Genomic DNA, 23,803 nt, shown 5'->3' with positions numbered 1-23,803 from the left:
CCGGACCCGGGTGAAAAAATCCGGGTTAAAATCCGGGTCCGGGAAAAGAAAATAGTATCCGGGTCCGGATTCGGAAAGGCTAAACCCGGACCTGGACCCGGATTTTGCCATCCCTAGACGTCACTAAGATGACTTATTCACAGGCAACGTCATCCGGATCCGCATATGATTACGCAAAGCCTTACGTAAAATCTTCATTTGTCTTTTCATACGGCGGGTCACCAAGCTCGGCTGAAATGACGGGCACAACTGCATATAAAAAAAAAGGATCCGTCTAAGTTACAACTGTTGTAACTTACGGCTCTTTTGTCTTTTCTTATTTTGTTATTGTAAAATTTCATTGAACCCTTGTACTACTCTGTTTTATTTATATATATTTTTTTTAAGTATTATGAAACTTTATGCTTACCTATATTATGAAAATTTAATTTATCTCTTTATATTCTTTTTTATTTATTATTTTTTTTGTAAGTGTCAAAAGAATTTTTGTTTGCAACCACGAAACATTAGTTATCATAACACACTAATATTAATAAAAAGACAAAAATATACTTAAATTAGTAATAAAAAAAGTGCTTTTCTCTCTTAAAAATTACGGCATCTCATCTTCCATCACTCATCATCAAAATTTTTTTTAAGGATATTACCATTCATCTTCTTTATAATATCATCTCATCATAAATACTACTTTCATGATAAAAGGATTAATAAAATAAAAAAAAATCCCTTTGAATCCATCCCTCTCCACAATCAATTTCTCTTCAGCAACCTTTATCAACAATTAAAGCCACCATAAGACTCATTACATAGAGAGAGAGTGAGAGAGGGGAATAAGAAATGGGGAAAAAATGAAATGTTTACAATTTTATAGTGCGTTCACTAAATAGGAATCGAAATTAACTGAAATTAGAATGAGTTAGAATAAGAATAGATAGAATCGAAATGAAGAATTGAAATCAAAATAAATTATTTATATGAACTGTAAGAATCAAAGTTAGAATGAATTGTATTGCCCTTGATGTGTTTATTTTGTCTTAGAATCAAAATCTTAGGGCCAGTTTGGTAATGCTGCAGCTTTTAAAATAATTACTGTTAGCTGTGCTGTAGAAATAATCAGCTGTGAAGAGAATTAGTTAAGTGTTTGGTAAATTTTATTTTCAAAAGTACTGTAAATTTTGAAAGCAGTTATGGGTGTTTGGTAAATCTTATTATTAAACTGCTGTAAGAAAATAAATGACTAAAATATACATAATATAGGATGAAATTTACTTATACATATAAAAATGCTGTAAGAAAATAAATTTACTTGCACGAGAGAAGTTTTGATAGAACACAAAATATGAAGAAATAGGGTAAACGAAAGGTGTGCGTTAATTATAATAAAAAATTATTAAAATATTAATTTTATTTTCAATTTAAATAAGGATAATTTCGGGTTTAAGTAATAATTGTAAGGATATTTATGAAATTATATTAAAGGATAAAATTGATTCTCAAAATCAGAATCTAAAAGTTACTCCTTCCCTGTTTTTCAAAATCAGCTGTAGGAGGAGCTGATTCTGGCAAAAGTGATTTTGATTTTTTTTACCAAACACCAAAATTAACTTTTAGATTTTTAAAATTACTTTTAACCCTCCCAAAAGCAATCCCAAACAGGGCCTTAGTGAGTTAAACTGTAACAAATTATTATAAAATTATTAATTAATTTTTATCATAATTATTATTTTGTATTTTAGTTATTGTGATTATTATTATTATTCAAAAATTAATTATTAATAATAATTATTGTTAATAATTTTTATTAACAATTTAACTAAAAATTATTGTTAATATATTAATTAATTATAATATCTTTTATTGTTGTTAATAATAATAATAATCCATTTAAAAATTATAATTATAATTATAATAATAATCCATTTAATAATTATTATATTTTTTAATTAAATAGAGGATATTTTCGGAATTTAAAAATTATAGGGGCCAAATTTGATACTTTAAAGATTTCAATGAAATAAAACAGAGTGTAAAGGCTTCAGTGAAATTTACAATAACAAAGCAAGAAAAGACAAAAGAGCCGTAAGTTACAAGGGCTGTAACTTAGGCGGATCCATAAAAAAATCTTCATTTGTGCGGCTGATTATATGTCACTGTCATGCTTTCTGTAATTAATTAAAATTCTTGTGGTTGATTTTGTTCAAGCGTCTAGAAAAGAAACTGGATGCGAAAAGATATTAGATACTTGATACTCCATTAATAATTAATAATCTATGTATGTTCAAAACGTGGAATACTCATGAAAGCTCTAGATAGCCAAATGGATATGCATTAAGGAATTGTGCAAGACAAATGTTTGAATCATGACTATTAGATTAGCGGTATAGCTGTACATGTATTCATCAACTCTAATTTATTAATTAAGACATTAATGTTAAAAGATGTTTCCTCAATCCCGTACTCAATCGTTGGATGGACAGGACACAAGCTGTGCGTCATTGACTTGCATGCAGGAATCTCTGTCACCAGTTCCTTTTCCTCGTGTGCTGCTCTGCTTCTGAAATGTCAAACTGTGACCGCTTCTAAGTTGTACTGCAGGTCCTCTGTTTCTTCAATTTCGCCTCTCAATTGCAGTATCCTTGCTAGGATAAGAATCTTGTTTTCTCAAGATATTGGAATCTTTCAATTGCCAGGTTATTGGCACCACCTGACCTGATGATTTATTGGATCTACCTTTACATTTCTTTCTGTATTGGCTACTTGGGACTGGCCTAATTATCATTGATCCCAATTGCGTTGTTCAAAATAAACAATAGGACATATTGCAAAAATCTCACTTTTATTTATGAAATGAAAATATATAGTAAGTACAATACAACCAGTTTCTTTCATCCCCACTTGTTTGAAAGTAAAGGGTGTGCATCTATAGAAAAAGCAGAACTACTGTTTAAAATTGACATTCCTATAGAAGATGAACCAGTTTCTAAAGAATGTCCACTTATGTCACCATCAACAAAATCAATCTCTTCGCAATTCTGCTGCAAAATTGAAGCTCCAATTGATGTTTTTATCCCCCCTAATTCAAATGTCACTTCTTTCATCGTAGGTCTCATCTTCCCATTCAAGTTCAAGCATCTTTTTGCAAGAGTAGCAACAGTCATAATCTCTTCTTTCTTAGCTTCCTTAAGAACTCGAGCATCAAGGACTTCAAACAAACGGTTCTCGTTAATTGCTTGGAGAAAATATCCCACTAAACTTCTATCTTCATTAGTGTTGATTGCGCGAATAGGTTTCTGTCCAGTTAAAATCTCAACAAGAACTACTCCAAAACTATAAACATCACTTTTTTCAGTAAATTGACCTGACTGAAAATACTCTGGATCTACGTATCCAAAAGTTCCTTGAACTTTTGTGGTCAAATGAGTTTGATCAACCATAACAGATCTTGAAGTTCCAAAATCTGAAATTTTGGCTCGATATTTATCATCCAAAAGTATGTTTGCAGACTTGATATCTCGATGATAAATAGGGATGGAAGCAGCTGAATGCAAATAGAAAAGAGCACCTGAAACTTCTACAGCAATGCGTGAAAGCAATTCCCATTTGATTGGAAACTCCTCAATTTGGTTATGTATGTATTGGTAGAGAGTACCATTTGGAATAAATTCATAGACCAACAGAGGAACTTCTGTCTCCAAACAACATCCCAGTAACTTAACAATATTTCTATGATTGATTTGAGATAAAACTACCACTTCATTGATGAACCGCTCAACATTAGTCTCATCCACTAATTTGGATTTTTTGACTGCCACGATTCTACCATCTGTCAACATTCCTTTGTATACAGTCCCTTGGCCTCCTTGACCCAGAATCCGATTGGCATTGTAGTTGTCAGTGGCCTTTTCTAGATCTTTTGAAGTAAACAATTTTGTTTTCTCAATGTTACTTTCGTTTGAAGACAGCTCTTGTTGCAGTAACAAACCACCATTTCTTTTGAAGAACTTTTGTTTGAGCTTGATTTCCCTTCTTCTTTTTACGAACTTGTACAGCCGCCATATTCCAACGAGTAGAAACAGAAGTCCAAGCCCACCACTGCAGCCTAATAAAATGTGTGTATCATTTTAATATTTTTCTTGGACGAAAGCATATATTTCATTGGTTAGAAAACATTACTGTGGATACAGGATACAGGACAAAAATGTAAATGCATACCTATAATAATGTACTTGACCAGAGCTTTTTTGGTGAAATATGGATGATAACCAGTGTTGCGGTAACAATAAGTTGAGTTTCTTGGGGACCTGGAATAACCGTAAGGACATTTGGAGCAGTTATTGCCACTTATACAGACCAAGGTACCTACAAAAGGTGAAAACCGGGAAGAAAAAATAATAAGTAAATCACGGCATTTAATTATTAGTTCTTTTTTTTTTTTTTACATTTTGAAATTTTTGAGTGTAGAGCGTTACAGAAAGAGAGAATATACATACACGCACAATGATTTTAGAATGTGAAAAATTAAACAAAGACGCCTGGATCCCACTGTGCCCACTTTGTGTAAAAAATTTACAAAGAAGCAACGTCCTTGTTGCAGGATTCAGCAATTTAATTAATTAACGGGATCCCACAACAAAAGTTTTTATATATTAATTATATATATAAATTCTTAGGTGCTGATATTTGCACAAAGACGCATAATTTTAGAGCACTGTAAATATGTGAAAAAGCTCGTTTACTGCATTGTAAAAGACACCGGAGAAGAATTATATATATATATATATATATGTGTGTGTGTGTGTGTGTGTGTGTGTGTGTGTGTGTGTTTGTGTGTGTGTGTGTGTGTTTTCACTCATTTGTATGTAATCCTAAGAATTTTTAGGAAATAGACCGATGTGTACCTGAGCAGAGTCCATCCAGTCGGAAAAAAACTTGGATCGCAACGACATATATAGCCAGAGCTTAATTTTATTGAACATCCATTCTCCCCATCACCACAAATAGTAGGATATAGTAAGAAATCTGAAAAAGGATGTTTGGAAGCTGAGAAAATTTAAGAACTGAAAGCTTTTAGCTCACACGATTTTATTCATCTAAAAAACTAACTGATGAAACTGTACACAGAGTTGCTTATATACACAACTGATGTTCAGCTCAATTAGTTAACTAATTACAAAACTAATTCTAGCTAGCTATAACAACTTCAACTAATTATCACGTGAACAAGTGATTACATAACCACTAGGTGCCAGCTGGCATGCCATGTCATCAACTCTTAATTGTAAGCTGGAGCTGCTGCTATCCTCTGCTTTATAGTCTATGCTACTGATGTGTGCTTCCTTAACATCCCCTCTCAAGCTCAAAGGTCTACTGACAACATTGAGCTTGGATCTAAAGAAGCTGAATTTAGAAAAAGATAAGGGCTTAGTCAGAACATCAGCTACTTGTTCTTCAGTGGGAATGTATCTAACCTCCAATTCTTTTCCAAGCACTTTGTCTCTAACATAATGAACATCCAACTCTGTGTGCTTAGATTTTGAGTGAAACACAGGGTTGCGAGCTAGCTCCCCTGCACTTTGGTTATCACACCAAAGAACTGGAGTAGGTAGCTTAGCAATATTAAGTTCTGAAAATAAAGACTGCAACCAAGAAATTTCTGAGCATGCTGCTGACAGGGCTCGGTATTCACTTTATGTGCTTGACTTTGCTACAATTGCTTGCTTTTTGGAAGACCATGAAATCAGATTGTTACCCAAGTATATACAATAGGCTCCAATTGATTTTCTGTCGTCAAGATCACAAGCCCAGTCAGCATCTGTATAGCATGTTATTCCAATTTCCAGAGTTGCTTCCTTTCTAAGATAGAGACCATAGGTGATGGTTGACTGGAGATATCGAAGAACTCTTTTGCAAGCTAACCAGTGCTGAACAGTAGGAGAACTGAGGTATTGACTGAGCTTATGAACTGAATAAGCTATATCAGGCCTGGTGAGAATTAGATATTATAATCCTCCAACTATGCTTCTGTATTGTGTTGGATTTTCGAACTCCTGACCCAAAGGACCTCTGACATTTCTTTCTAGCTTCAAACCAGTACTAAGAGGAGTATCAGACCCTTTGCAATTCTCCATAGATGCTTTACTCAGCAAGTCTTTAATATACTTTGTTTGAGATAGATGCATACCTTCATCAAAGTAATTAACTTCAACACCTAGGAAGTAAGCAACTAATCCCAGATCTTTCAAGGCAAAGGTCTGACTGAGTTTAACAATAAAATCCTCTAGTAAAGCAGAATCTGGTCCAGTGACTAGAATATCATCCACATAGATCAATACTATGATTAAGCCCCTTGTATCATGTCTAATGAATAGAGATGTATCAGCCTTTGAATTAAGAAATTGCCAAGTAGTTAGACAACCCTTCAATTTTTCATACCAGGCTTGTGGAGCTTGTTTTAGACCATAGAGAGCTTTATTGAGTTTGCAGATGTACCCTTCCTTAGTTACAAAGCCTTCTGGTTGTGTCATATATACATCCTCAAAAAGATCTCCATTAAGGAATGCATTATTTACATCAATTTGTCTGACTTTCCATCCTTTTATAACTGCCAAGCTGAGTATAACTCTAACTGTTGAGGACTTCACCACTGGACTGAAAGTTTCTGAATAATCTACTCCTGCTGTTTGGTGAAATCCCTTTGCAACCAATTTGGCTTTATACTTGCTAACAGTTCCATCTGTGTTATACTTTGTTCTGAATACCCACTTACAACCAACTAGCTTGTATGTTGAAGACATTGGCACAAGAGTCCAAGTGTTGTTGTGAATAAGGGCATCATACTCAGTTTGCATTGCATCTTTCCATTTAGGATCTGATAATGCCTCAGGGACAGTGGATGGTTCTAAGCTGTTGTGAGTTGTTAGAAAGGTCTTTGGTTTGAAAATACCAGCTCTAGCTCTGGTTATCATATGATGGGTGGAAGTAGAAGGTTTAGGCTGAGATGTTTGTGTTGTGCAGGGTATTTGTGGTGCTGGTGACTGGGGTGCAGGTGAAGGCAAAGATGTAGAGGTCTGATTTGTGGGTGACTGAGATTGAGGTGTATTTGATGACAAAGAATGATTGACAGGGAATTGATCTACTGCAGTAGCTTCAAGACTGTTCGGATTGCTATTAGGAACTGACAGAGTAAACCTTTGAAAAAGATTATATTGAAAATCAGAGGAAGTGTGTTTAGAAGAGGAAGAAAAATTTGGATCTGAAATGTAAGGGAAAGTGGTTTCATCAAACAATATATGACTGGCAATATAAATTTTGCCTGATGAATGTAGACACTTATAGCCCTTATGTGAAGGACTATATCCTAAGAAGACACACTTTGAAGTATGGAAATGAAATTTATGGTTATTGTATTCTCTGAGAAAAGGAAAACAAGAACATCCAAATGTTCTTAGAAAGTTATAGTCTGGTTGGTGATGAAATATTGATTCATATGGAGTTTTCATTGCTAGAATAGGTGTTGGTAATCTGTTAATGAGATAGGCTGCTGTATGAAAGGAATCCCACCAGAATTTGATAGGTAATTTAGCTTGTGCAAGAAGAGTAAGACTTGATTCAGTGATGTGTCTGTGTTTCCTTTCTACCAAACTATTTTGGTTGTGTATAAGGACAAGAGTGTCTAAATTCTATCCCCTCTTCTTGAAGATATTTGCTAAAGGATCTGAATTCCCCTCCCCAGTCAGATTGAAGACATTTAATGGGTTGTTCTAATTGTTTTTCAACTTGAGCTTTGAAAATTTTGAACACATGAAGAGTTTCATCTTTGGTTTTCAGGGGAAATATCCAAGTGAATCTGGTAAAATCATCCACAAAGCTCACATAATATTTATAACCTTGTGTGGAAACCACTGGAGCTGGTCCCCATAAATCAATATGTAAAATGGCTAAAGGTTGTTTTGTTTTTGTTTCAGTTGCTGGAAAGTGTAATCTATGCATTTTCCCAAATTTACAAGCATCACATGAATCAAAATCTTTATTTCCATTGATAGGTTTGAAAGAGGAACAAGATTGTATTACATGGTTTAAGATCTTAGAGTTAGGATTACCTAGCCTCTGATGTAATACAGAAGTGCTTAAAAGACACTTAGAGTTCATACAAGACTCTACTGCCACATTTTGCAAGCAGTGATTATTTGACTGACTGAGATTGACAGCTGATAGCATTGACAAAGGAACAAATGACTGAAAAGAAGACTCAATATTGGCAACATGACCTTAAAAGGAAGACTGAGCAGAAGTTTTATTTGAGGACACTAATAGCAATCTGTACAAGCCTTTTTCAGCCTTGCCCTGCAGTATGATCAAATTCTTCACCTTGTCCTTCACAAAACAAGATTTGTCAGTAAACTCAACTGTGATATTGTTGTCTTTGGTTAGCTGAGAAATGCTTATAAGGTTCTTGGTTATTTGTGGAACTAACAGTATATTGTTTAGTTTAATCACAGTGGAATCAGTGCAGTTGTGCAATCTTAGAACAGCTTTTCCAATATGTGTAATATTCAAGCCAGTATCATTACCAATAATGAGTTTAGATGTACCTGTAAATGATTCAGAAATCTGCATATTGTTCATGTCATTTGTGAGATGGTGAGTGGCACCACTGTCAAGGTACCAATTTGTATCAGATGATCCTTCCATGTTTGCCAGATATGCAGATTTCGGATTCCTATTTGGAGGTGGTCTATAAGCTCCTGAAGCAATAAATTCTTCCAGCTTCCAGCATACATTGGCTGTGTGACCTATTTTGAGACAAACTTGACATGTAGGCTTAGAAGGATTCCACTGAGATTTAGGATTTCCAGGTGTTTTGCCATTATTGACATCATTATTATTATTCCAGTTTCCTCCTCCTCCTCCTCCATAGTTTCCTCTGTAACCATTATTTCCAGCACTTCCAACAGCAAAACCAGATGATCCATAATTTCCTCTGTAACCACTATTTCCAGAATTTCCAGCATTGATGTAGCCTGTATTATATCCAAGACTACCAAAACCTTTTCCTCCTGAGAAGTTTCCTCTCTTAGGTCCTCTATTTTGTGCAAAGTTAGCTTCTAAATTGTGTTTAACATCCATATTAGCAAGCATATGAGTTTGTTGATCAATCCTAGCCTCTTGAGTTAACAGCATAGCATAAGCCTCATTAACATTCATTTTTCCAGTTCCTACTTGTCCAGTAATGTAAGTAGCAACAGAATTATAATCAGGACCTAGACCAGAGAGTACATGTAAAATCAAATCATCATTGCTTAATGCACTTCCTGCTGCAGCCATGTTATCAGCAATAGATTTCATTTTAATGAAGTATTCAGTCATTTTAAGATCATCCTTTCTAGTGGAATTCATCTCTCAAATGTAATAACCTAGACTTTGATTGAGATCCAAATTGAGTTTCAACAGCTTTCCATACCTCCAATGAAGTCTCAAGATTAAACACCAAACTGATGATACCTTCACTCATGGATGAAAGAAGCCAACCGAGAAGTATTTGATCTTGTGCTCTCCAGGTTGCAAATTCTGGATTCTCCACAGATCTAAGCTCATCATCATATCTCTAAGCAATATGAGAAGGAGGTGGAATGATTGACTCATCGATAAATTTCTCAAGTCTATTTCCTCGCATTGAAGCAAGCACTTGAGATCTCCAGATCAAATAGTTTGATTGATCAAGCTTAACGGGAGTATTGAAAGTGAAATTGACGGTTGTTGAATGTGCAGCGGTATTATGAACTTGATTTAAGGAAGAAGCAAGATTCACAGATGCCATTGTGGCTCTGATACCAAGTAAGAAATCTGAAAAATGATGTTTGGAAGCTGAGAAAATTTAAGAACTGAAAGCTTTTAGCTCACACGATTTTATTCATCTAAAAAACTAACTGATGAAACTGTACACAGAGTTGCTTATATACACAACTGATGCTCAGCTCAATTAGTTAACTAATTACAAAACTAATTCTAGCTAGCTATAACAACTTCAACTAATTATCACGTGAACAAGTGATTACATAACCACCAGGTGCCAACTGGCATGCCATGTCATCAACTCTTAATTGTAAGCTGGAGCTGCTGCTATCCTCTGCTTTACAGTCTATGCTACTGATGTGTGCTTCCTTAACAGATACGAACTAAATTCTTCAAAATAACTGCCTTTGTCGTCTCCCCAGCCCAACAGTGCAGGAATGTCACGTGCTTGTTGTTTCAAAACACGAGGATTTTCCAGGTATTTTGAGCCGACCCAATTTTCTTCAACCACTTAAACAGACCTGCATTTCTGGCTAATATTTTGAGAATAAAAGTATGATAAATCTGCGTTGAAAACCTGAGTAATATTTGGAGCAAGGGCGCATAAGAAATCATAGCAGACCCTCTTGGAAGTAGGATCACATGTAGAAATAGCCAGGCAACCGCCAGAAACGGTTGAATTGTTAATATCAATCGTGTCATAGTCGTCACAACCTATGGCGGTGAATCTATTGGATCTGGCTGAGAATGTTAAGGGGCTGCCTGAGAGGTTGACGCCTCTAGCATTGCTTAAGTTCTTCAAAGAAATTATAGGAACGTTGACTCTGATAGTACCCTCGTAGGAGACACCATCCAATAGTTCCAGATTGTTGATGCCAGGAAGATAAGCTTTGGGATAGTTCCCAGAAGAGTAATTGCAGATCACTTCAAAACTCTTGTCGAAGTAGCACCCTTTTCCGATACCAAAGGGGTAGCTGATGCTGACGTTTCCACATGCCCTTGGACAAAAACGTTGTGTTGACACTTCGATTGGCCAGAGCAGCAAAATTATCTGCAACAACACCAAAACAACCATTCTCACGTTTCATATGCGTGCACTACCTTTACTGTTCTTCAATTTCTTCAATTAGTGTTAGCTAATGGAGATTTAAACTCGTAAAAAAACTGGCATACTTCTATTAATTTCTTTGCATCTTCCTTTTAATTTCTTTTTTCTCACGCCCTGGAAAGTTCTTCAAGTCAAGACAGAATTTCCTGCAGGCCAATCTTGATTTTTTAATTTGCATAGAATCAGGGGCGAAGCTATCAAGAAGGCTAAAGCCCGGGTTAGTTTCTTGAAAAAAAAAATTATTATTATAAATTTACTCTTTTTAAAAAACTTATAATAAAATATAAAAATATAACGAATAATTATAGTTAATATCTATTTTTTCTAAATTGAAAAACTCACCCCAAATCCCTAACTAATTGATCTAATTATCCAAAGTTTAAATTCCCCAAAACTCAGCTGTTCAAGTCATCAAGTTGCCACCTCATGATTGACGGTTAGCCTCTGCTGCACCCGTATGCTCATACTGTTTTTGAATTAGTTATTAGCTTATACTTTTGTCAAATTTTTTGATAAAATAATTAATAATTCTCTAATATATTATTATCGCACACAATATAATTCAAATACAATACTATATGAATTTTTTTTGAAGAAAACTTCATCGATAATGTTTTTTTATTTACATTGTATTTTTATAGTTTTATTATTAGTTTTTTGCTAGTCTAGTGTATTTTAATAATTTAATTTGTATATATTTTTTTTTGAGAAGTAATTAAATTTTAAAAAAAATCTAGCCCATCCCAAAAAATAGTGCTAACTTCGCCACTGCATATATGGAGAAGTCTTCGGGTTCTTCTCCTCCATAATTTTCAATATTTGGTCAAATAGTATGTTTATAGTTCTATAACTTTGAGGAAAAGACTAAATTGTCCTTCTTGTATTCAAATTCCTAAAACTTTAAGCATCTGCTTGGCACTTGCAAAGGTATTAAAATGAAGGAAAATTGAATAGAAACTATCTTTGCAATGTTTTTGGAAAGAGCTAGAATGCTCCTGGAGTATCCGCTTTTTGTCTCTCTTAAGCTGACGTGTCCATGAGAGACAATCCTCTTTTTAAATTATATGTTTGCTGTTTTCATAATGATATTAGACAATCAATTATCTAAGTGTAGCTAGTTTGTACACAAAAATTTCCATTTTTATTGGTATGAAGAAGCAGGAGGACAGGTACTCAACGCAAACTTGAAAGGAACAAAACAATTTTGAGTACTTGAGGACTGCATTATGTGAATGTTAGACAAATTCACCATTTTGCAGATGAAGTATTTTTTAATCCACTAAAAGAATCAGTCCACACTAATAAAAGATAATTTTAAGATCGATTAAATTCAAATCAAATAATGATGTGGGTAAGTTCATTTTTAACTCAATATAACAGTCAACTAGAATCATGTCGCATGCAGAAATCGACAGACACCAAATATGGATGGATCATTTTGTCCGTTGACTGTGTTATAGTTGTCACAACCTATAGCGGTTAATCGATTGGCAAGGGGTCTATCTGACAGGGTCAGAAAGTTGACTCGGTTCAGTGCTTACGAAAAGTTGAATATTCAAAAAGTTCTTACGAAAGGTTTTGGGAAGAAAATTAATCGCAGATTACTTCAAAACCTTTCTTAAACTAGAGACTCAAGCATGCCAACCTCTACTTTAAATGAATCCGGGTCCATGTTTGGGGAATGTGTATATAATTTTAACGTGCGAGTGATATGTCACCTATATATCATATCGTATTAGAACAAATCAAGTGTTCGATGAATTGAATTAGCTGTTCGATGAATGTGAGTAGCCTCAGCTAGAACTTCAATATCGTCTCACTCTCCATCAAGCGTTGATATGGCAACAGACTCAGCACATGTCATGACTCAACGGGTGATTCAACATATTCAGAAAACTCTAGATAGCTCAATGGATAAGCATAGGGAATTATATAAGACAAATGTATATTATCCTTCATGAAGGATGGTGAATCACGGCCATTAGATTAGTGCTATAGCTATAAATTCATTCATCAACTTTAATTAAGAAATCAAGGATTTAAAGTTAAAAGAATTTTCCTTGGTTATTCCCATATTCAATCGTGTTTTAAATAGTTTGTTTATCATTCTATAACTTTTCGAAAAAGACTGAATGAGCCACTCGGCCGGGTGGTAAAGCCCCCTCACACAATTGTGACTTGTGAGGGTAGCGATTTGAGCCCTCACACAAGTATTGTGGGAGTTAAAATTTCTTTCTTATTATAAAAAAAAAATTGAGTAAAAGTAGACTTCTCTCTTTCGAAATGAGAGTGGAGCTCAAATATTCAAATTGTTAAAACTTTAAGTATCGGTTTGTTTGGCACTTGCAAAGGTATGAAGGAAAATTGAATAGAAACAATCTTTGGAATATTTTTGTAAAGAGCTAGAATGCTCTTGGAGAATTTGCTATTTGTGTCTCTTTAGCTGATGTGTCCATGAGAGAGAATCCATTTTTTAAATTATATGTTTGCTGTTTTCATAATGAGATTTACGGAGGGAAATAATCAATTATCCAAGTGTAGCTAGTTTGTACACGAAAATTCTGATTTTTATTGGTATGAAGAAGCAAGAGGACAGGTACTCAATGCAAACTTGAAAGGGGAAAAAAATTGACTACTTGAAGACTGCATTATGTGAATGTTAGACAAATTCAGCATTTTGCGGATTACGTTTTTTTTTTTAATCCAATAAAAAAATCAGTCCACACTAATAACAGATAAATTTAACATCGCTTAAATCAAATCAAATAAGGATGCGAGTAAGCTCATTTTAACTCAATATAACAGTCAACTAGTATCATGTCACGTGTACAAATCGACAGACACTCACCAAAAATGGATGGGTCATTTTGTCCGTTGATTGTGTTATAGTTGTCACAACCTAGAGCGTTTTAATGGACTGGCAACAGAGAGAAATTGAAGAGTCTATCTGACTGGGTTAGCATTGCTGTTCAAAGAAATTACCGGAAAGTTGACTCGGGTCTAGCCCCGTTCTTGGAAAAAGTTGAATATTCAAAAAGCAGAATTTTTATGCTAAGGAAGTAGAGTTTTGGGAAGAAAAGTAATCGCAGATTACTTCAAAACCAGAGATTCAAGCATGCCGATCTTTGACTTTCAATAAATCTGGGGGAATATGTATATAATTTTAACGCGCGAGTGAATATGTATCACCTATATATTTCATACCATATTAGAACAAGTCAGGTGTTCAATGAATTGAATTAGCTGCTCGATGAAATGCCACTGTGAGTCGCCTCAGCTGGAACTTCAATTATCACCCCACTCTGTAGCAAGCATTGACATGGCAACTGACAGAGCAGCATGTGATGGCTCAATGGGTGATTCAGCATATTCAGAAAACTCTAGATGGCTCAATGGATAAGCATAAGGACTTCTATACGACAAATCCTCTATTTCTTCAATTTCACTCCTCATTTGCAATATCATTGTTAGGATAAGAATCCTGATTCTCCAAGATCTATGAATCTTTCAATTGCCAGGTTCGTGGCAACACCTGATGATTTATTGGAATCTACCTTTACTTTTATTTCTCAATTGACTATTTTGGGACTGGCCTAATTAGCATTCACCCCAATTGCATTGTCCAATGAAAACAGTACGATATATTGCAAAAGTCACACAACTCTATTTATGAAATGAAAATAATAAAAAGTACTAGACAACTCTTTTCAATAACCACTAGTTTGAAAGTAAAGGGCCTGCATCTATGGAAAAAGCAGCACTATTGTTTAGAATTGACGTCCCTGTGGAGGATGAACCTGTTTCCAAATAATGTCACCTTATGTCACCATCCACAAAATAAATCTCTTCACAATTCTGCTACAAAATGGAAGCTCCAATCGATACTCTAATCCCCCCCCTTGTAGAATCCCAGGTGCTATAGACTGATAAAAACAACCCAAGACTCTGCCCCAAGACCTCAAGCCAAAAGAACAAGATGCAGCAAGATGCTTAACTGAAAAGTTACGACCAAGATGATACTCTGGAACTAGATGATTAAACTAATATGACTAAAGAATCAACAGAAGTAACGTAATCGAAAGAACAAAAGAATCTTAACGTGGTTCAGCTAGATTTCTCTAACTTACATCCATGAGAGGGAAATAACGCAGCTTTATTGATTTCCTTGAGATGAATTACAGAGTAATGCTTGGATTATCCAAGAAGGGTCACAACTAGCTTTATATAAACAGCTTCCTTCTCTCTCTTCAGCTCTCTCCGCTCTCCAACCAATTGCTTCCACCTCAGCTGTTCCATAACAGCTTCAGTTAACGAACCCAGAAAATCTCCAGCACCTCACGTGAGTTCCTCGTGCTTCTCACGACAAATAACGAACTTTGCAAGCTGAGCTCAAGCACGTGACATATGCGTGCATCACTTAAATCTAAACGACAACTCCATGCGTCGTTCAGAAGTGTAATTCTTGTACACATCAAAACGCAGGATCCTGTGCCGTTTGAGTTTAAGTGTTTCCAGCTTCTAAACGCAAAGTCTTCTGCTGTTTTGGTTTTCTGGATTTGCTTTCACAAACAACACCCCCCATTCAAACGCCACTTCTTTTATTGTATGTCTCCTCTTCCCATTCAAATTCAAGCATCTTTTTACGAGTGTAGCAACAATCGTAGTCTCTTCTATAGGCGACAAATTGAATTAAAATTTGGATTGTTGCTTCGAAAGTTGAAGGTGAAAAGATTGATGAATAAGCAATATGTGAATGACAACTTGTTGTATCATCTCATCGTCGGTTGCATTAAAAATCAATGAGGTAAAAATTAGTAAGGGGTTTTATGTCTGTTAATCATGTCTTGACTGATCGTATTTCTGTAAAGTTTTTCTCGGATATGATTGTTTACCCAAGCATTCGGAAAAATCATAATTCTTTACCTTATTGTTTATTTACATTCACATTATTGAAAAGATTCACTTCTTTTGACATTTAATTAAGCTTTATCTTGCTCTGTTTTTAACAGGTGAGTGGAAAGAATTCATATTGGCTAGTTGGATAATTATGGTTTGCATAATTTGCTTCTATGGCTACGGAAATTTACCCTTTCACATTATCTCTCTAGCATTATATTATTATCTGGTCTCATCTTGAGAGTTGAGATTTTCACTGGAGATCCTAGACTTTTCACTTATTTTATTTTCAAGCAATATTTTGGTGGAGGGAATCCCAAGCTTTTTGTGTTATTGTCATTTTTAATTTCATTATTTTTTCCAATTGCATGTTGGATTCACCTGGTAGAAGCACAAGCTAGCAAAGATGGAATGAACCAAGAGCCGGAAGTGAGTTTCTGTCGATTAATTTCTTTTTTTAGTGTAAATTGAGTTGGTGGTACTGGTAACGACATGTTTTTTCTTTATTATTTCTTTTAAATAAAAAACCAATGCTCCAACCATACAGAGGAAACGCCATTGCATTAGTCCAAGAACAAGGACTTTTTGTGAGATTTGGTGATTTCGGAAGTCTCTGGATTTCCTCTGATACTGTTGAATAATACTGAACTGAAAAAAATTTGTGCGCTGTCACTCAGAGAAGGCTTAGGATCTTATTACAAGGCTGATGAAGTTTTCCAATGATTTCTAGTAGTGTTCTGGCAATAGAATCTAGGATTCCGCTTTGGACGTAAAGAGGAAGAAATTTGACTCAGGTAACTGGAGAAATTAGAGTTCTGGAATTCAAAATAGCTCATTGTAGAAATAGTACTGGTAATTAATTAGCATTATCAACGCCACTACTAGTAAACATGGTTTATCTTTTCCTCTTGTGAAATTGTGAGTGACTATCAGCATAGTAAATGAAACTGGATATGGATGCCAAAGGTTTTTCAGATTATAAGCATTGGATTCATCCTCCACTAATAAAGGTTTTAAACACATTTATTAGCTGAGCTAATTTTGATGAGCTTGTTATGTGGGATTTCTTTGCATATCTTGTAATGGTGGGTTTGGTTAGTTGAACTAATTTTGATAACCTTGGGCTCTTGATCATTGTGCATATGGAGGGACTGAAGCTTAACACTACTTATATTAGTGTCACTAATATTAATTCGTTATTTGTATGCTTATCAGTTGGTGTGCAACTGCAAGTGGCATTTGTGTGATGCAATGACATGCTACATTCTTATATGCATGCTGGTGTTGTACTTCATACATTCATACTTAAAAAGTAACGACGTGATGGAAGTGATAATCATTTGTTTTATTTGTGTATAATTTACTAGCATCCTGCAACTAATTTCGTACTTCTATGTATTTTTGTTCCTCTTTGTAATAGGCAATACAAATATGGTTATGGCACCTGATGGTAACAAAGTTGATTTGTTGGATGCAAGGAAGGTCACGGCGGAAGTGTACGTGAGTTTCTGCTTTACAACTCTTCTAATGAAGCTCTTTAATTGATCGGATTTATGTTGCTAGTGTTGTTATGCGGTGGCAATTATCGTGGTGGTGTGATTTGAGATTTTGAGTTATGTACTTAACAGAATAGTGTTCATTTTAGCTTGATACTTTGAAATAATGTACTAGTCTCCTATGTATTTTAGAGATGATGCTTTGACATCACACAATGCTTTGAAAAAATGCACTAGTCTTGGCGAGGCCACTTATTGCAGCCATCAGTATTCAGCCACAAATGAAAAAAATTTAGCCGTAAAATGGTATTTGTAGCCGAAATTGTTTTATTTGCAGGGATTTTTGTTTCAGCCTCAAAAAGCCTTGCTTCTTATAGCTTTCTCAGCTTCCTTAAAAACTTGAGCATCTAGGACTTCAAATCAACTAGAGATGGCAAAACCCCGGGCCGGGTCCGGGTCCGGGCCGGGTTTTAATCCGGGTACCCGGATTTTATATTTTTTAATATTTTATGTGTATATATTTTTTATTTTTTGGTAATTTTATAAGTTTTAAATTTATTTCAATAAAATTTGACATGAAAATATAAACTTTAAGTGTTTAAAACTTTATATATGTATAATAAATAAGTCAAATAAATATAAAATATTTAAAATAATATATATTTTATAATTTTTTTTAAATAAAATCCGGGTTCCGGGTTTATCAAGTGATGCCCAAGACCGACCCGGCTTCATACCCGGGCCGGGTATTACCCGACCCGCAACACCCGGGTACGGTCCGGATCCGGACCGGGCGGGTATTTTTGCCACCTCTAAAATCAACGGTTCTCCTTCATTGCTTGGAGAAAATATCCCACTAAACTTCTATCTTTATTAGTGTTGATTGCACAAAAATGTTTTTGTCTAGTTAATCTCAATAAGAACTACTCAAAAACTATTTACATCATTTTTTTTAGTAAATTGACTTGACTGAAAATACTCTTAGATCTACATATTCAAAAGTTCTTTTTACTTTTGTGGTAAAATGAGTTTGATCAACCATAACAGATCTTGAAGTTCTAAAATCTGAAATTTTGGCTTGATATTTATTGTCCAAAAGTATGTTCGTAGACTTTATGTCTCGATGATAGATAGAGATGGAAGCAGCTGAATGCCAATAGAATAGAGCACCTGGAAATTCTATAATAATGCATAAAAGCAATTCCCATGCAATTAAGAACTCCTTAATTTGGTTATATGTGTATTGATAGAGAGTTTGTTTTGCAAATTTTAATGTACTTGCAAGCTCACGAGTCTATTGAAGTACAAGCTAGGAATAATAAGGTCAAATCCAAAGGAACTGTCAATTTTTAGGAGAGCTAAATCTAATCTAAATTAATTAAAACTCCACCCTAGTTAGAAAAGATTTAAACTAAAAATGCAATTAAAATTAAAGCTAGTAAATTAACACAGAATTCAAGAGATTGAAGTTATCAAGTTTTCAAGATTCATGTTCAACTTAACAATTATTTAATTACCAATCAATTCCTGATTTTTTATTACTAAGCTTCTGTGAACTGGCAATGAATTCCTCGTAGAAATTCATATAAAAAGTTTAATAATAAATTTTTTCTACTTTCAAACAGTCTTAGAACATTCTTAACAATCTTTCTTTTTTAATCCTAATTTAAATTTAATAAACAAAAACATCGAATAATAAAAATCTCAGAATTCTCAGATTCTGGGATGTAAAACTCTGCCTGCTTCTAATTACTAATGCAGGGTCCTCTGTTTCTTTATTTTCGCCTCCTCAACCTCATGCGCAGCTGCACAGGATCCTTGGTGCGATTACATACAAGATTGCCTCAGAGATCTTTGAATCATTCAATTTCTGGAGACTTGTTAAATGTGTTTGCTACCTGATGCATGCTTTGTTGGAATATATGTACCTTAATTTTATTTCTCCATTTACTACTTACAAAATGAACACCAAAATCTATATGCTTTGTTTTGAAGTGAAAAAATTTAACGGCACAGAAAGCATATTGCAAAAGTCCACAATTTCTTTATTTATTTATGAAAGAAAATACTACATAATACATAGATATAGAAGAAAACTCTACTCTTTTATCATGACTGGTTTGAAATTAAAGGATCTACATCTACAGAAAAAGCAACACTATTTGAAATTGACCAAGTCGGAGATGAACTAGTTTCAGAATGTCTAGTATCGTTACCACCCACAAAATCAATCTCTTCACGGCTATTCTGCAAAACGGAAGCTCCGGTTGATGCTCTAATCCCCCCTAATTCCAATGCTACTTCTTTCATTGTAGGTCTCTTCTTCCCATTCAAGTTCAAGCATTTTTTAGCAAGCACAGCAACAGTAACAATTTCTTCTTCCTTAGCTTCCTTAAGAAATCGCGCATCAAATACTTCAAACAAACGGTTCTCTTTCATTGCTTGGAGAAAATATCCTGCTAAACTTTTATCTTCTTCACCGTCAGTAGAACGAATAGGCTTCTGTCCAGTTAAAAGCTCAACAAGAACTACTCCAAAACTGTAAACGTCACTTTTCTCTGTAAATTGACTTGACCGAAAATACTCTGGATCTAGATATCCAAAAGTTCCTTGTACTTGAGTGGTCAAGTGAGTTTGATCAACCGTAATAGATCTAGAAGCTCCAAAATCTGAAACTTTGGCTCGAAATTTATCATCCAAAAGAATGTTTGCAGACTTAATGTCTCGATGATAAATTGGGATAGAAGCAGCCGAATGCAAATAGGATAGAGCACCTGAAACTTCAACAGCAATGCGTAAACGCATTTCCCATGTGAGTGGGAACTCCTCTATTGGATCATGTAAGTACTGATAGAGAGTTCCATTCGGAATAAATTCATAGACTAAAAGAGGAACTTCTGTTTCTAAGCAACATCCCAATAACTTAACAACATTTCTATGGTTAAGTTGAGATAAAATTACCACCTCATTTATAAATTGCTCAACATTACTTTCATCCACTAATTTGGATTTTTTAACAGCCACGATTCTACCATTTGTCAACATTCCTTTGTACACAGTGCCTTGGCCTCCTTGGCCAAGGATTCGATTGGTATTATAGTTATCAGTGGCCTTTTCCAAATCATTTGAAGTAAACAGTTTTGTTTTCTCAATATTTCCTTCACTTACGGACAACTCTTGTTGCAAAATTAAACCACCATTTCTTTTAAAGAATTTTTGCTTGAGCTTGATTTGCCTCTTCCTTTTTACAAACTTGTACAGCCACCATATTCCAATGAGTAGGAACAATAGTACAAGCCCACCACTGCAACCTGCAGCACTTGGGGACAAGGATTACTACCATATCCTTGAGATTATTTAATTATCATATCGAACTACTATGAATATAGCCTAAAATTAATGTGTACAATTGTAAAATAGTAAGATTATAAATTCTAGTTAGAGTCTATAAATTTTAAAATTAATGTGTACATTTTTAAAATTTTGAACAAGTAAGATTATAAATTCTGGTTAGAGTATATGTAAATGTACACATATCCATTAATTTTAAAATAGACACACAAACTCCTTTTTATATTATACATGTTGGAATTTCCTTGTGTCAATAAGTTGCTTTTATGGTCCTAGTCTTTAGGAAGTTTGTTGGTAATGTTATTTGCAAGATTGAGTTTACCTAGTCTTTAGGCTAGAGTTACTGGAAAGTGGCTGCAATATTTACTGAATAATGGCTGCTATTATTTCGTTAAGTTTGTTCATGTAACGCCTATAAAAGGCAACCTCATTGTGAATAAAATGTGTAGTACTTTCATCCATTTATCCTTGCTTTGAGTGAACTATTTCATATTCACTTATAACAGTGGTATCAGAGCTTGAATTAGAAGAGTGGGATTGACAGAGTTAGTAACAGCAGCTTACTTGGCTTGTTTCACTCGTGTTGCAGCAGCAGAAATTCATGGCTTCTGAGAATTTTGTTCAACCTGCAATTCCCCGCTTTGATGGTCACTATGACCATTGGAGCATGTTGATGGAGAATTTCTTAAGGTCCAAGGAGTATTGGCAAGTTGTTTCAACTGGAATAACTGAACCACCAGCCGGTGTTGTTTTGACGGATGCTCAGAAAATAGAGCTTGAAGGGCAACGATTAAAGGATCTCAAGGCAAAGAATTACTTGTTCCAAGCTATTGATCGCTCAATCTTGGAAACAATTCTTAACAAAGACTCCTCCAAACAAATTTGGGATTCCTTGAAAAAGAAGTATCAAGGGACAGCAAGGGCGAAGCGGGTACACCTCCAGACACTTCGAGCTGAATTTGAATCTCTACGAATGAAGATGGGAGAGTCGGTCTCAGCATACTTTGCAAGGACAATGGCAATCGCAAATAAGAGACGAATTCATGGCGAGCAGCTCGAGGATGTTATCATAATTGAGAAGATTCTTAGATCTTTAACGGCAAAATTTAACTATATTGTTTGTGCGATTGAGGAATCAAGGGATATTGACACACTTTCGATTGATGAATTGGAAAGCACTTTGCTAGTCCATGAGCAGAAAGTAATCCGACAGGATAAGGAAGAACAGGCATTACAGGCAGCAGCAAATCTCAAACCAACTGGAGGGGGTAAAGGAGGTTGGAAAGGCAAGAATGGGCAGAACAGATCAGAAGAAAAGGTTGATGATTGTCAAGGAAAAGGAAAGGATTATGATGGTCAGAATTCGACAGGACATAAACCAAAGTCTAAAGACAAATCGAATGTTAAATGCTTCCGTTGTCAGAAGTACGGTCATTACCGCTCCGAGTGCCGTACTAATTTAAATAAGAATCGTGGCGAGAAATCTAACTTTGCAGAAAAGAAGGAAGAAGAAATTTCCCTTCTTATGGCATGTCATACAAAGGAGGAAAGTCACCAAAATCTATGGTACTTAGATACCGGTTGCAGCAATCATATGTGTGGGGATAAATCTGTTTTTTCTGACTTGGATGAGACTTTTCGGAATACTGTAAAATTTGGTGATGACTCCACAGTTTCTGTCATGGGGAAAGGAAGGGTTGCAATCCAAACCAAGGAAAGTTCTCATTCTATCTCAAATGTTCTATTCGTTCCTGAACTGAAAACTAACCTTCTCAGTGTTGGCCAGTTACAAGAAAAGGGGTATGAGATCTTTATCAAGGAAGGAGTTTGCCGAATCCACGATGAAAAATTGGGCTTAATTGCTCAAGTGAAAATGACGGCAAACAGAATGTTCCCATTGTATCTTCACCATACTGCACACTCATGTTTTGCTGCAAATTTCAAAGATACAGCATGGTTATGGCACTTTCGTTACGGGCATCTTAGTTTTGGTGGATTGAAGACCTTGCAGCAGAAAAATATGGTGGTAGGCCTTCCACAATTTGAGCAACCTTCACAGCTTTGCGAAGAGTGTATTGTCAGTAAGCAACATCGAGATAATTTCCCAAAAGGAAAATCTCGGAGGGCAAAGAAAGTGCTGGAGCTAGTGCATTCTGACTTATGTGGGCCAATCAAGCCAACATCAAATGGAGGTAAACGATATTTTATCTCATTTATTGATGATTTTAGTCGAAAAACCTGGGTTTATTTCTTGCAAGAAAAATCGGAAGCTTTCACAGCCTTTCAAATGTTTAAAGCACTAGTTGAAAGAGAAGCTGACAGCCAAATTAAAATATTGCGTACTGATCGTGGTGGAGAGTTCAACTCTCAAGAATTTGGAAGCTTCTGTGAAAATCATGGAATTAGAAGACAATTGACAGCAGCCTACACACCTCAGCAAAATGGTGTATGCGAGAGGAAAAATCGTACAATTCTTAATATGGTACGAAGCCTTCTGCAGAGGAGTGGTCTTTCCAAAAGTTTTTGGCCTGAAGCAGTTGTTTGGAGTGTTTATATTTTGAACAGAAGCCCCACAATAGCTGTTCAAAATATAACTCCTGAAGAAGCATGGAGTGGATGTAAGCCGGCAGTAGATCACTTTCGGGTATTTGGATGTATAGCATATGTCCACGTACCAGATGAGAAAAGAAGAAAATTAGATGACAAAGGTGTAAAGTGCATTTTTCTTGGTGTTAGTGATCATTCAAAGGCCTACAAATTATATGATCCCATCATCAAGAAAATTGTCATTAGTCGTGATGTCATTTTTGATGAAGAGAAGACATGGATGTGGAGATGCAGTTCTGTTGGGCAGCAAATTCCAGCAGATTTCGATGGTGAAATTGAAGAAAATTCACAGCAACTTCAGCCTTCAACAGTCTCTGCTCCTGACCTGCCGCAAAATAGAGTCTCAGCAGAAACTCCACCAGCAACAAATGAACTTGATGACCAAGTTGAAGCTACAGATTCACGTTCTCAACGTGATAGAAGAAGGCCTGCATGGATGTCAGATTATGAGGTAACAGGATTTAACACTCTTGAGAATCCACTCATACACTTTGCCTTGTTTTCAGAATGTGATCCTACAACTTTTAAAGAAGCTTTCAAAGAACAAAAATGG

At 35.2% G+C, this 23,803-nt stretch overlaps 2 protein-coding genes and 1 non-coding gene across 3 annotated transcripts in view; all 3 read right to left on the bottom strand.

Moving 5' to 3' along the window:
• Positions 1-2,885: 2,885 nt before the first annotated feature.
• Positions 2,886-14,365, bottom strand: LOC18033539 (wall-associated receptor kinase-like 1). Its single transcript, XM_024188466.1, is given in 6 exon segments — positions 2,886-4,099; positions 4,213-4,359; positions 4,899-4,935; positions 4,937-5,040; positions 10,195-10,868; positions 14,232-14,365. Coding segments are annotated over 6 exon segments (2,310 nt in total).
• LOC112095518 lies at positions 9,170-9,306 on the bottom strand. Its single transcript, XR_002903895.1, has one exon. It is a non-coding gene; the product is annotated as a small nucleolar RNA Z247 (small nucleolar RNA).
• A 5,036-nt stretch (positions 14,366-19,401) lies between the features above and the next one.
• Positions 19,402-23,803, bottom strand: part of LOC18033348 (putative wall-associated receptor kinase-like 16) — an 8,391-nt gene continuing 3,989 nt past the window's right edge. Inside the window, exon 3 of the mRNA XM_024188454.1 lies at positions 19,402-20,603. Coding sequence (XP_024044222.1) covers positions 19,402-20,603 — 1,202 coding nt within the window. The remainder of the gene's footprint in view (positions 20,604-23,803) is intronic.

Source organism: Citrus clementina, unplaced genomic scaffold (assembly GCF_000493195.1).
Source record: "Citrus clementina cultivar Clemenules unplaced genomic scaffold, Citrus_clementina_v1.0 scaffold_9, whole genome shotgun sequence".
Classification (NCBI taxonomy): Eukaryota; Viridiplantae; Streptophyta; class Magnoliopsida; order Sapindales; family Rutaceae; genus Citrus; species Citrus x clementina.
This window is presented reverse-complemented; position numbering and strand designations above follow the sequence as displayed.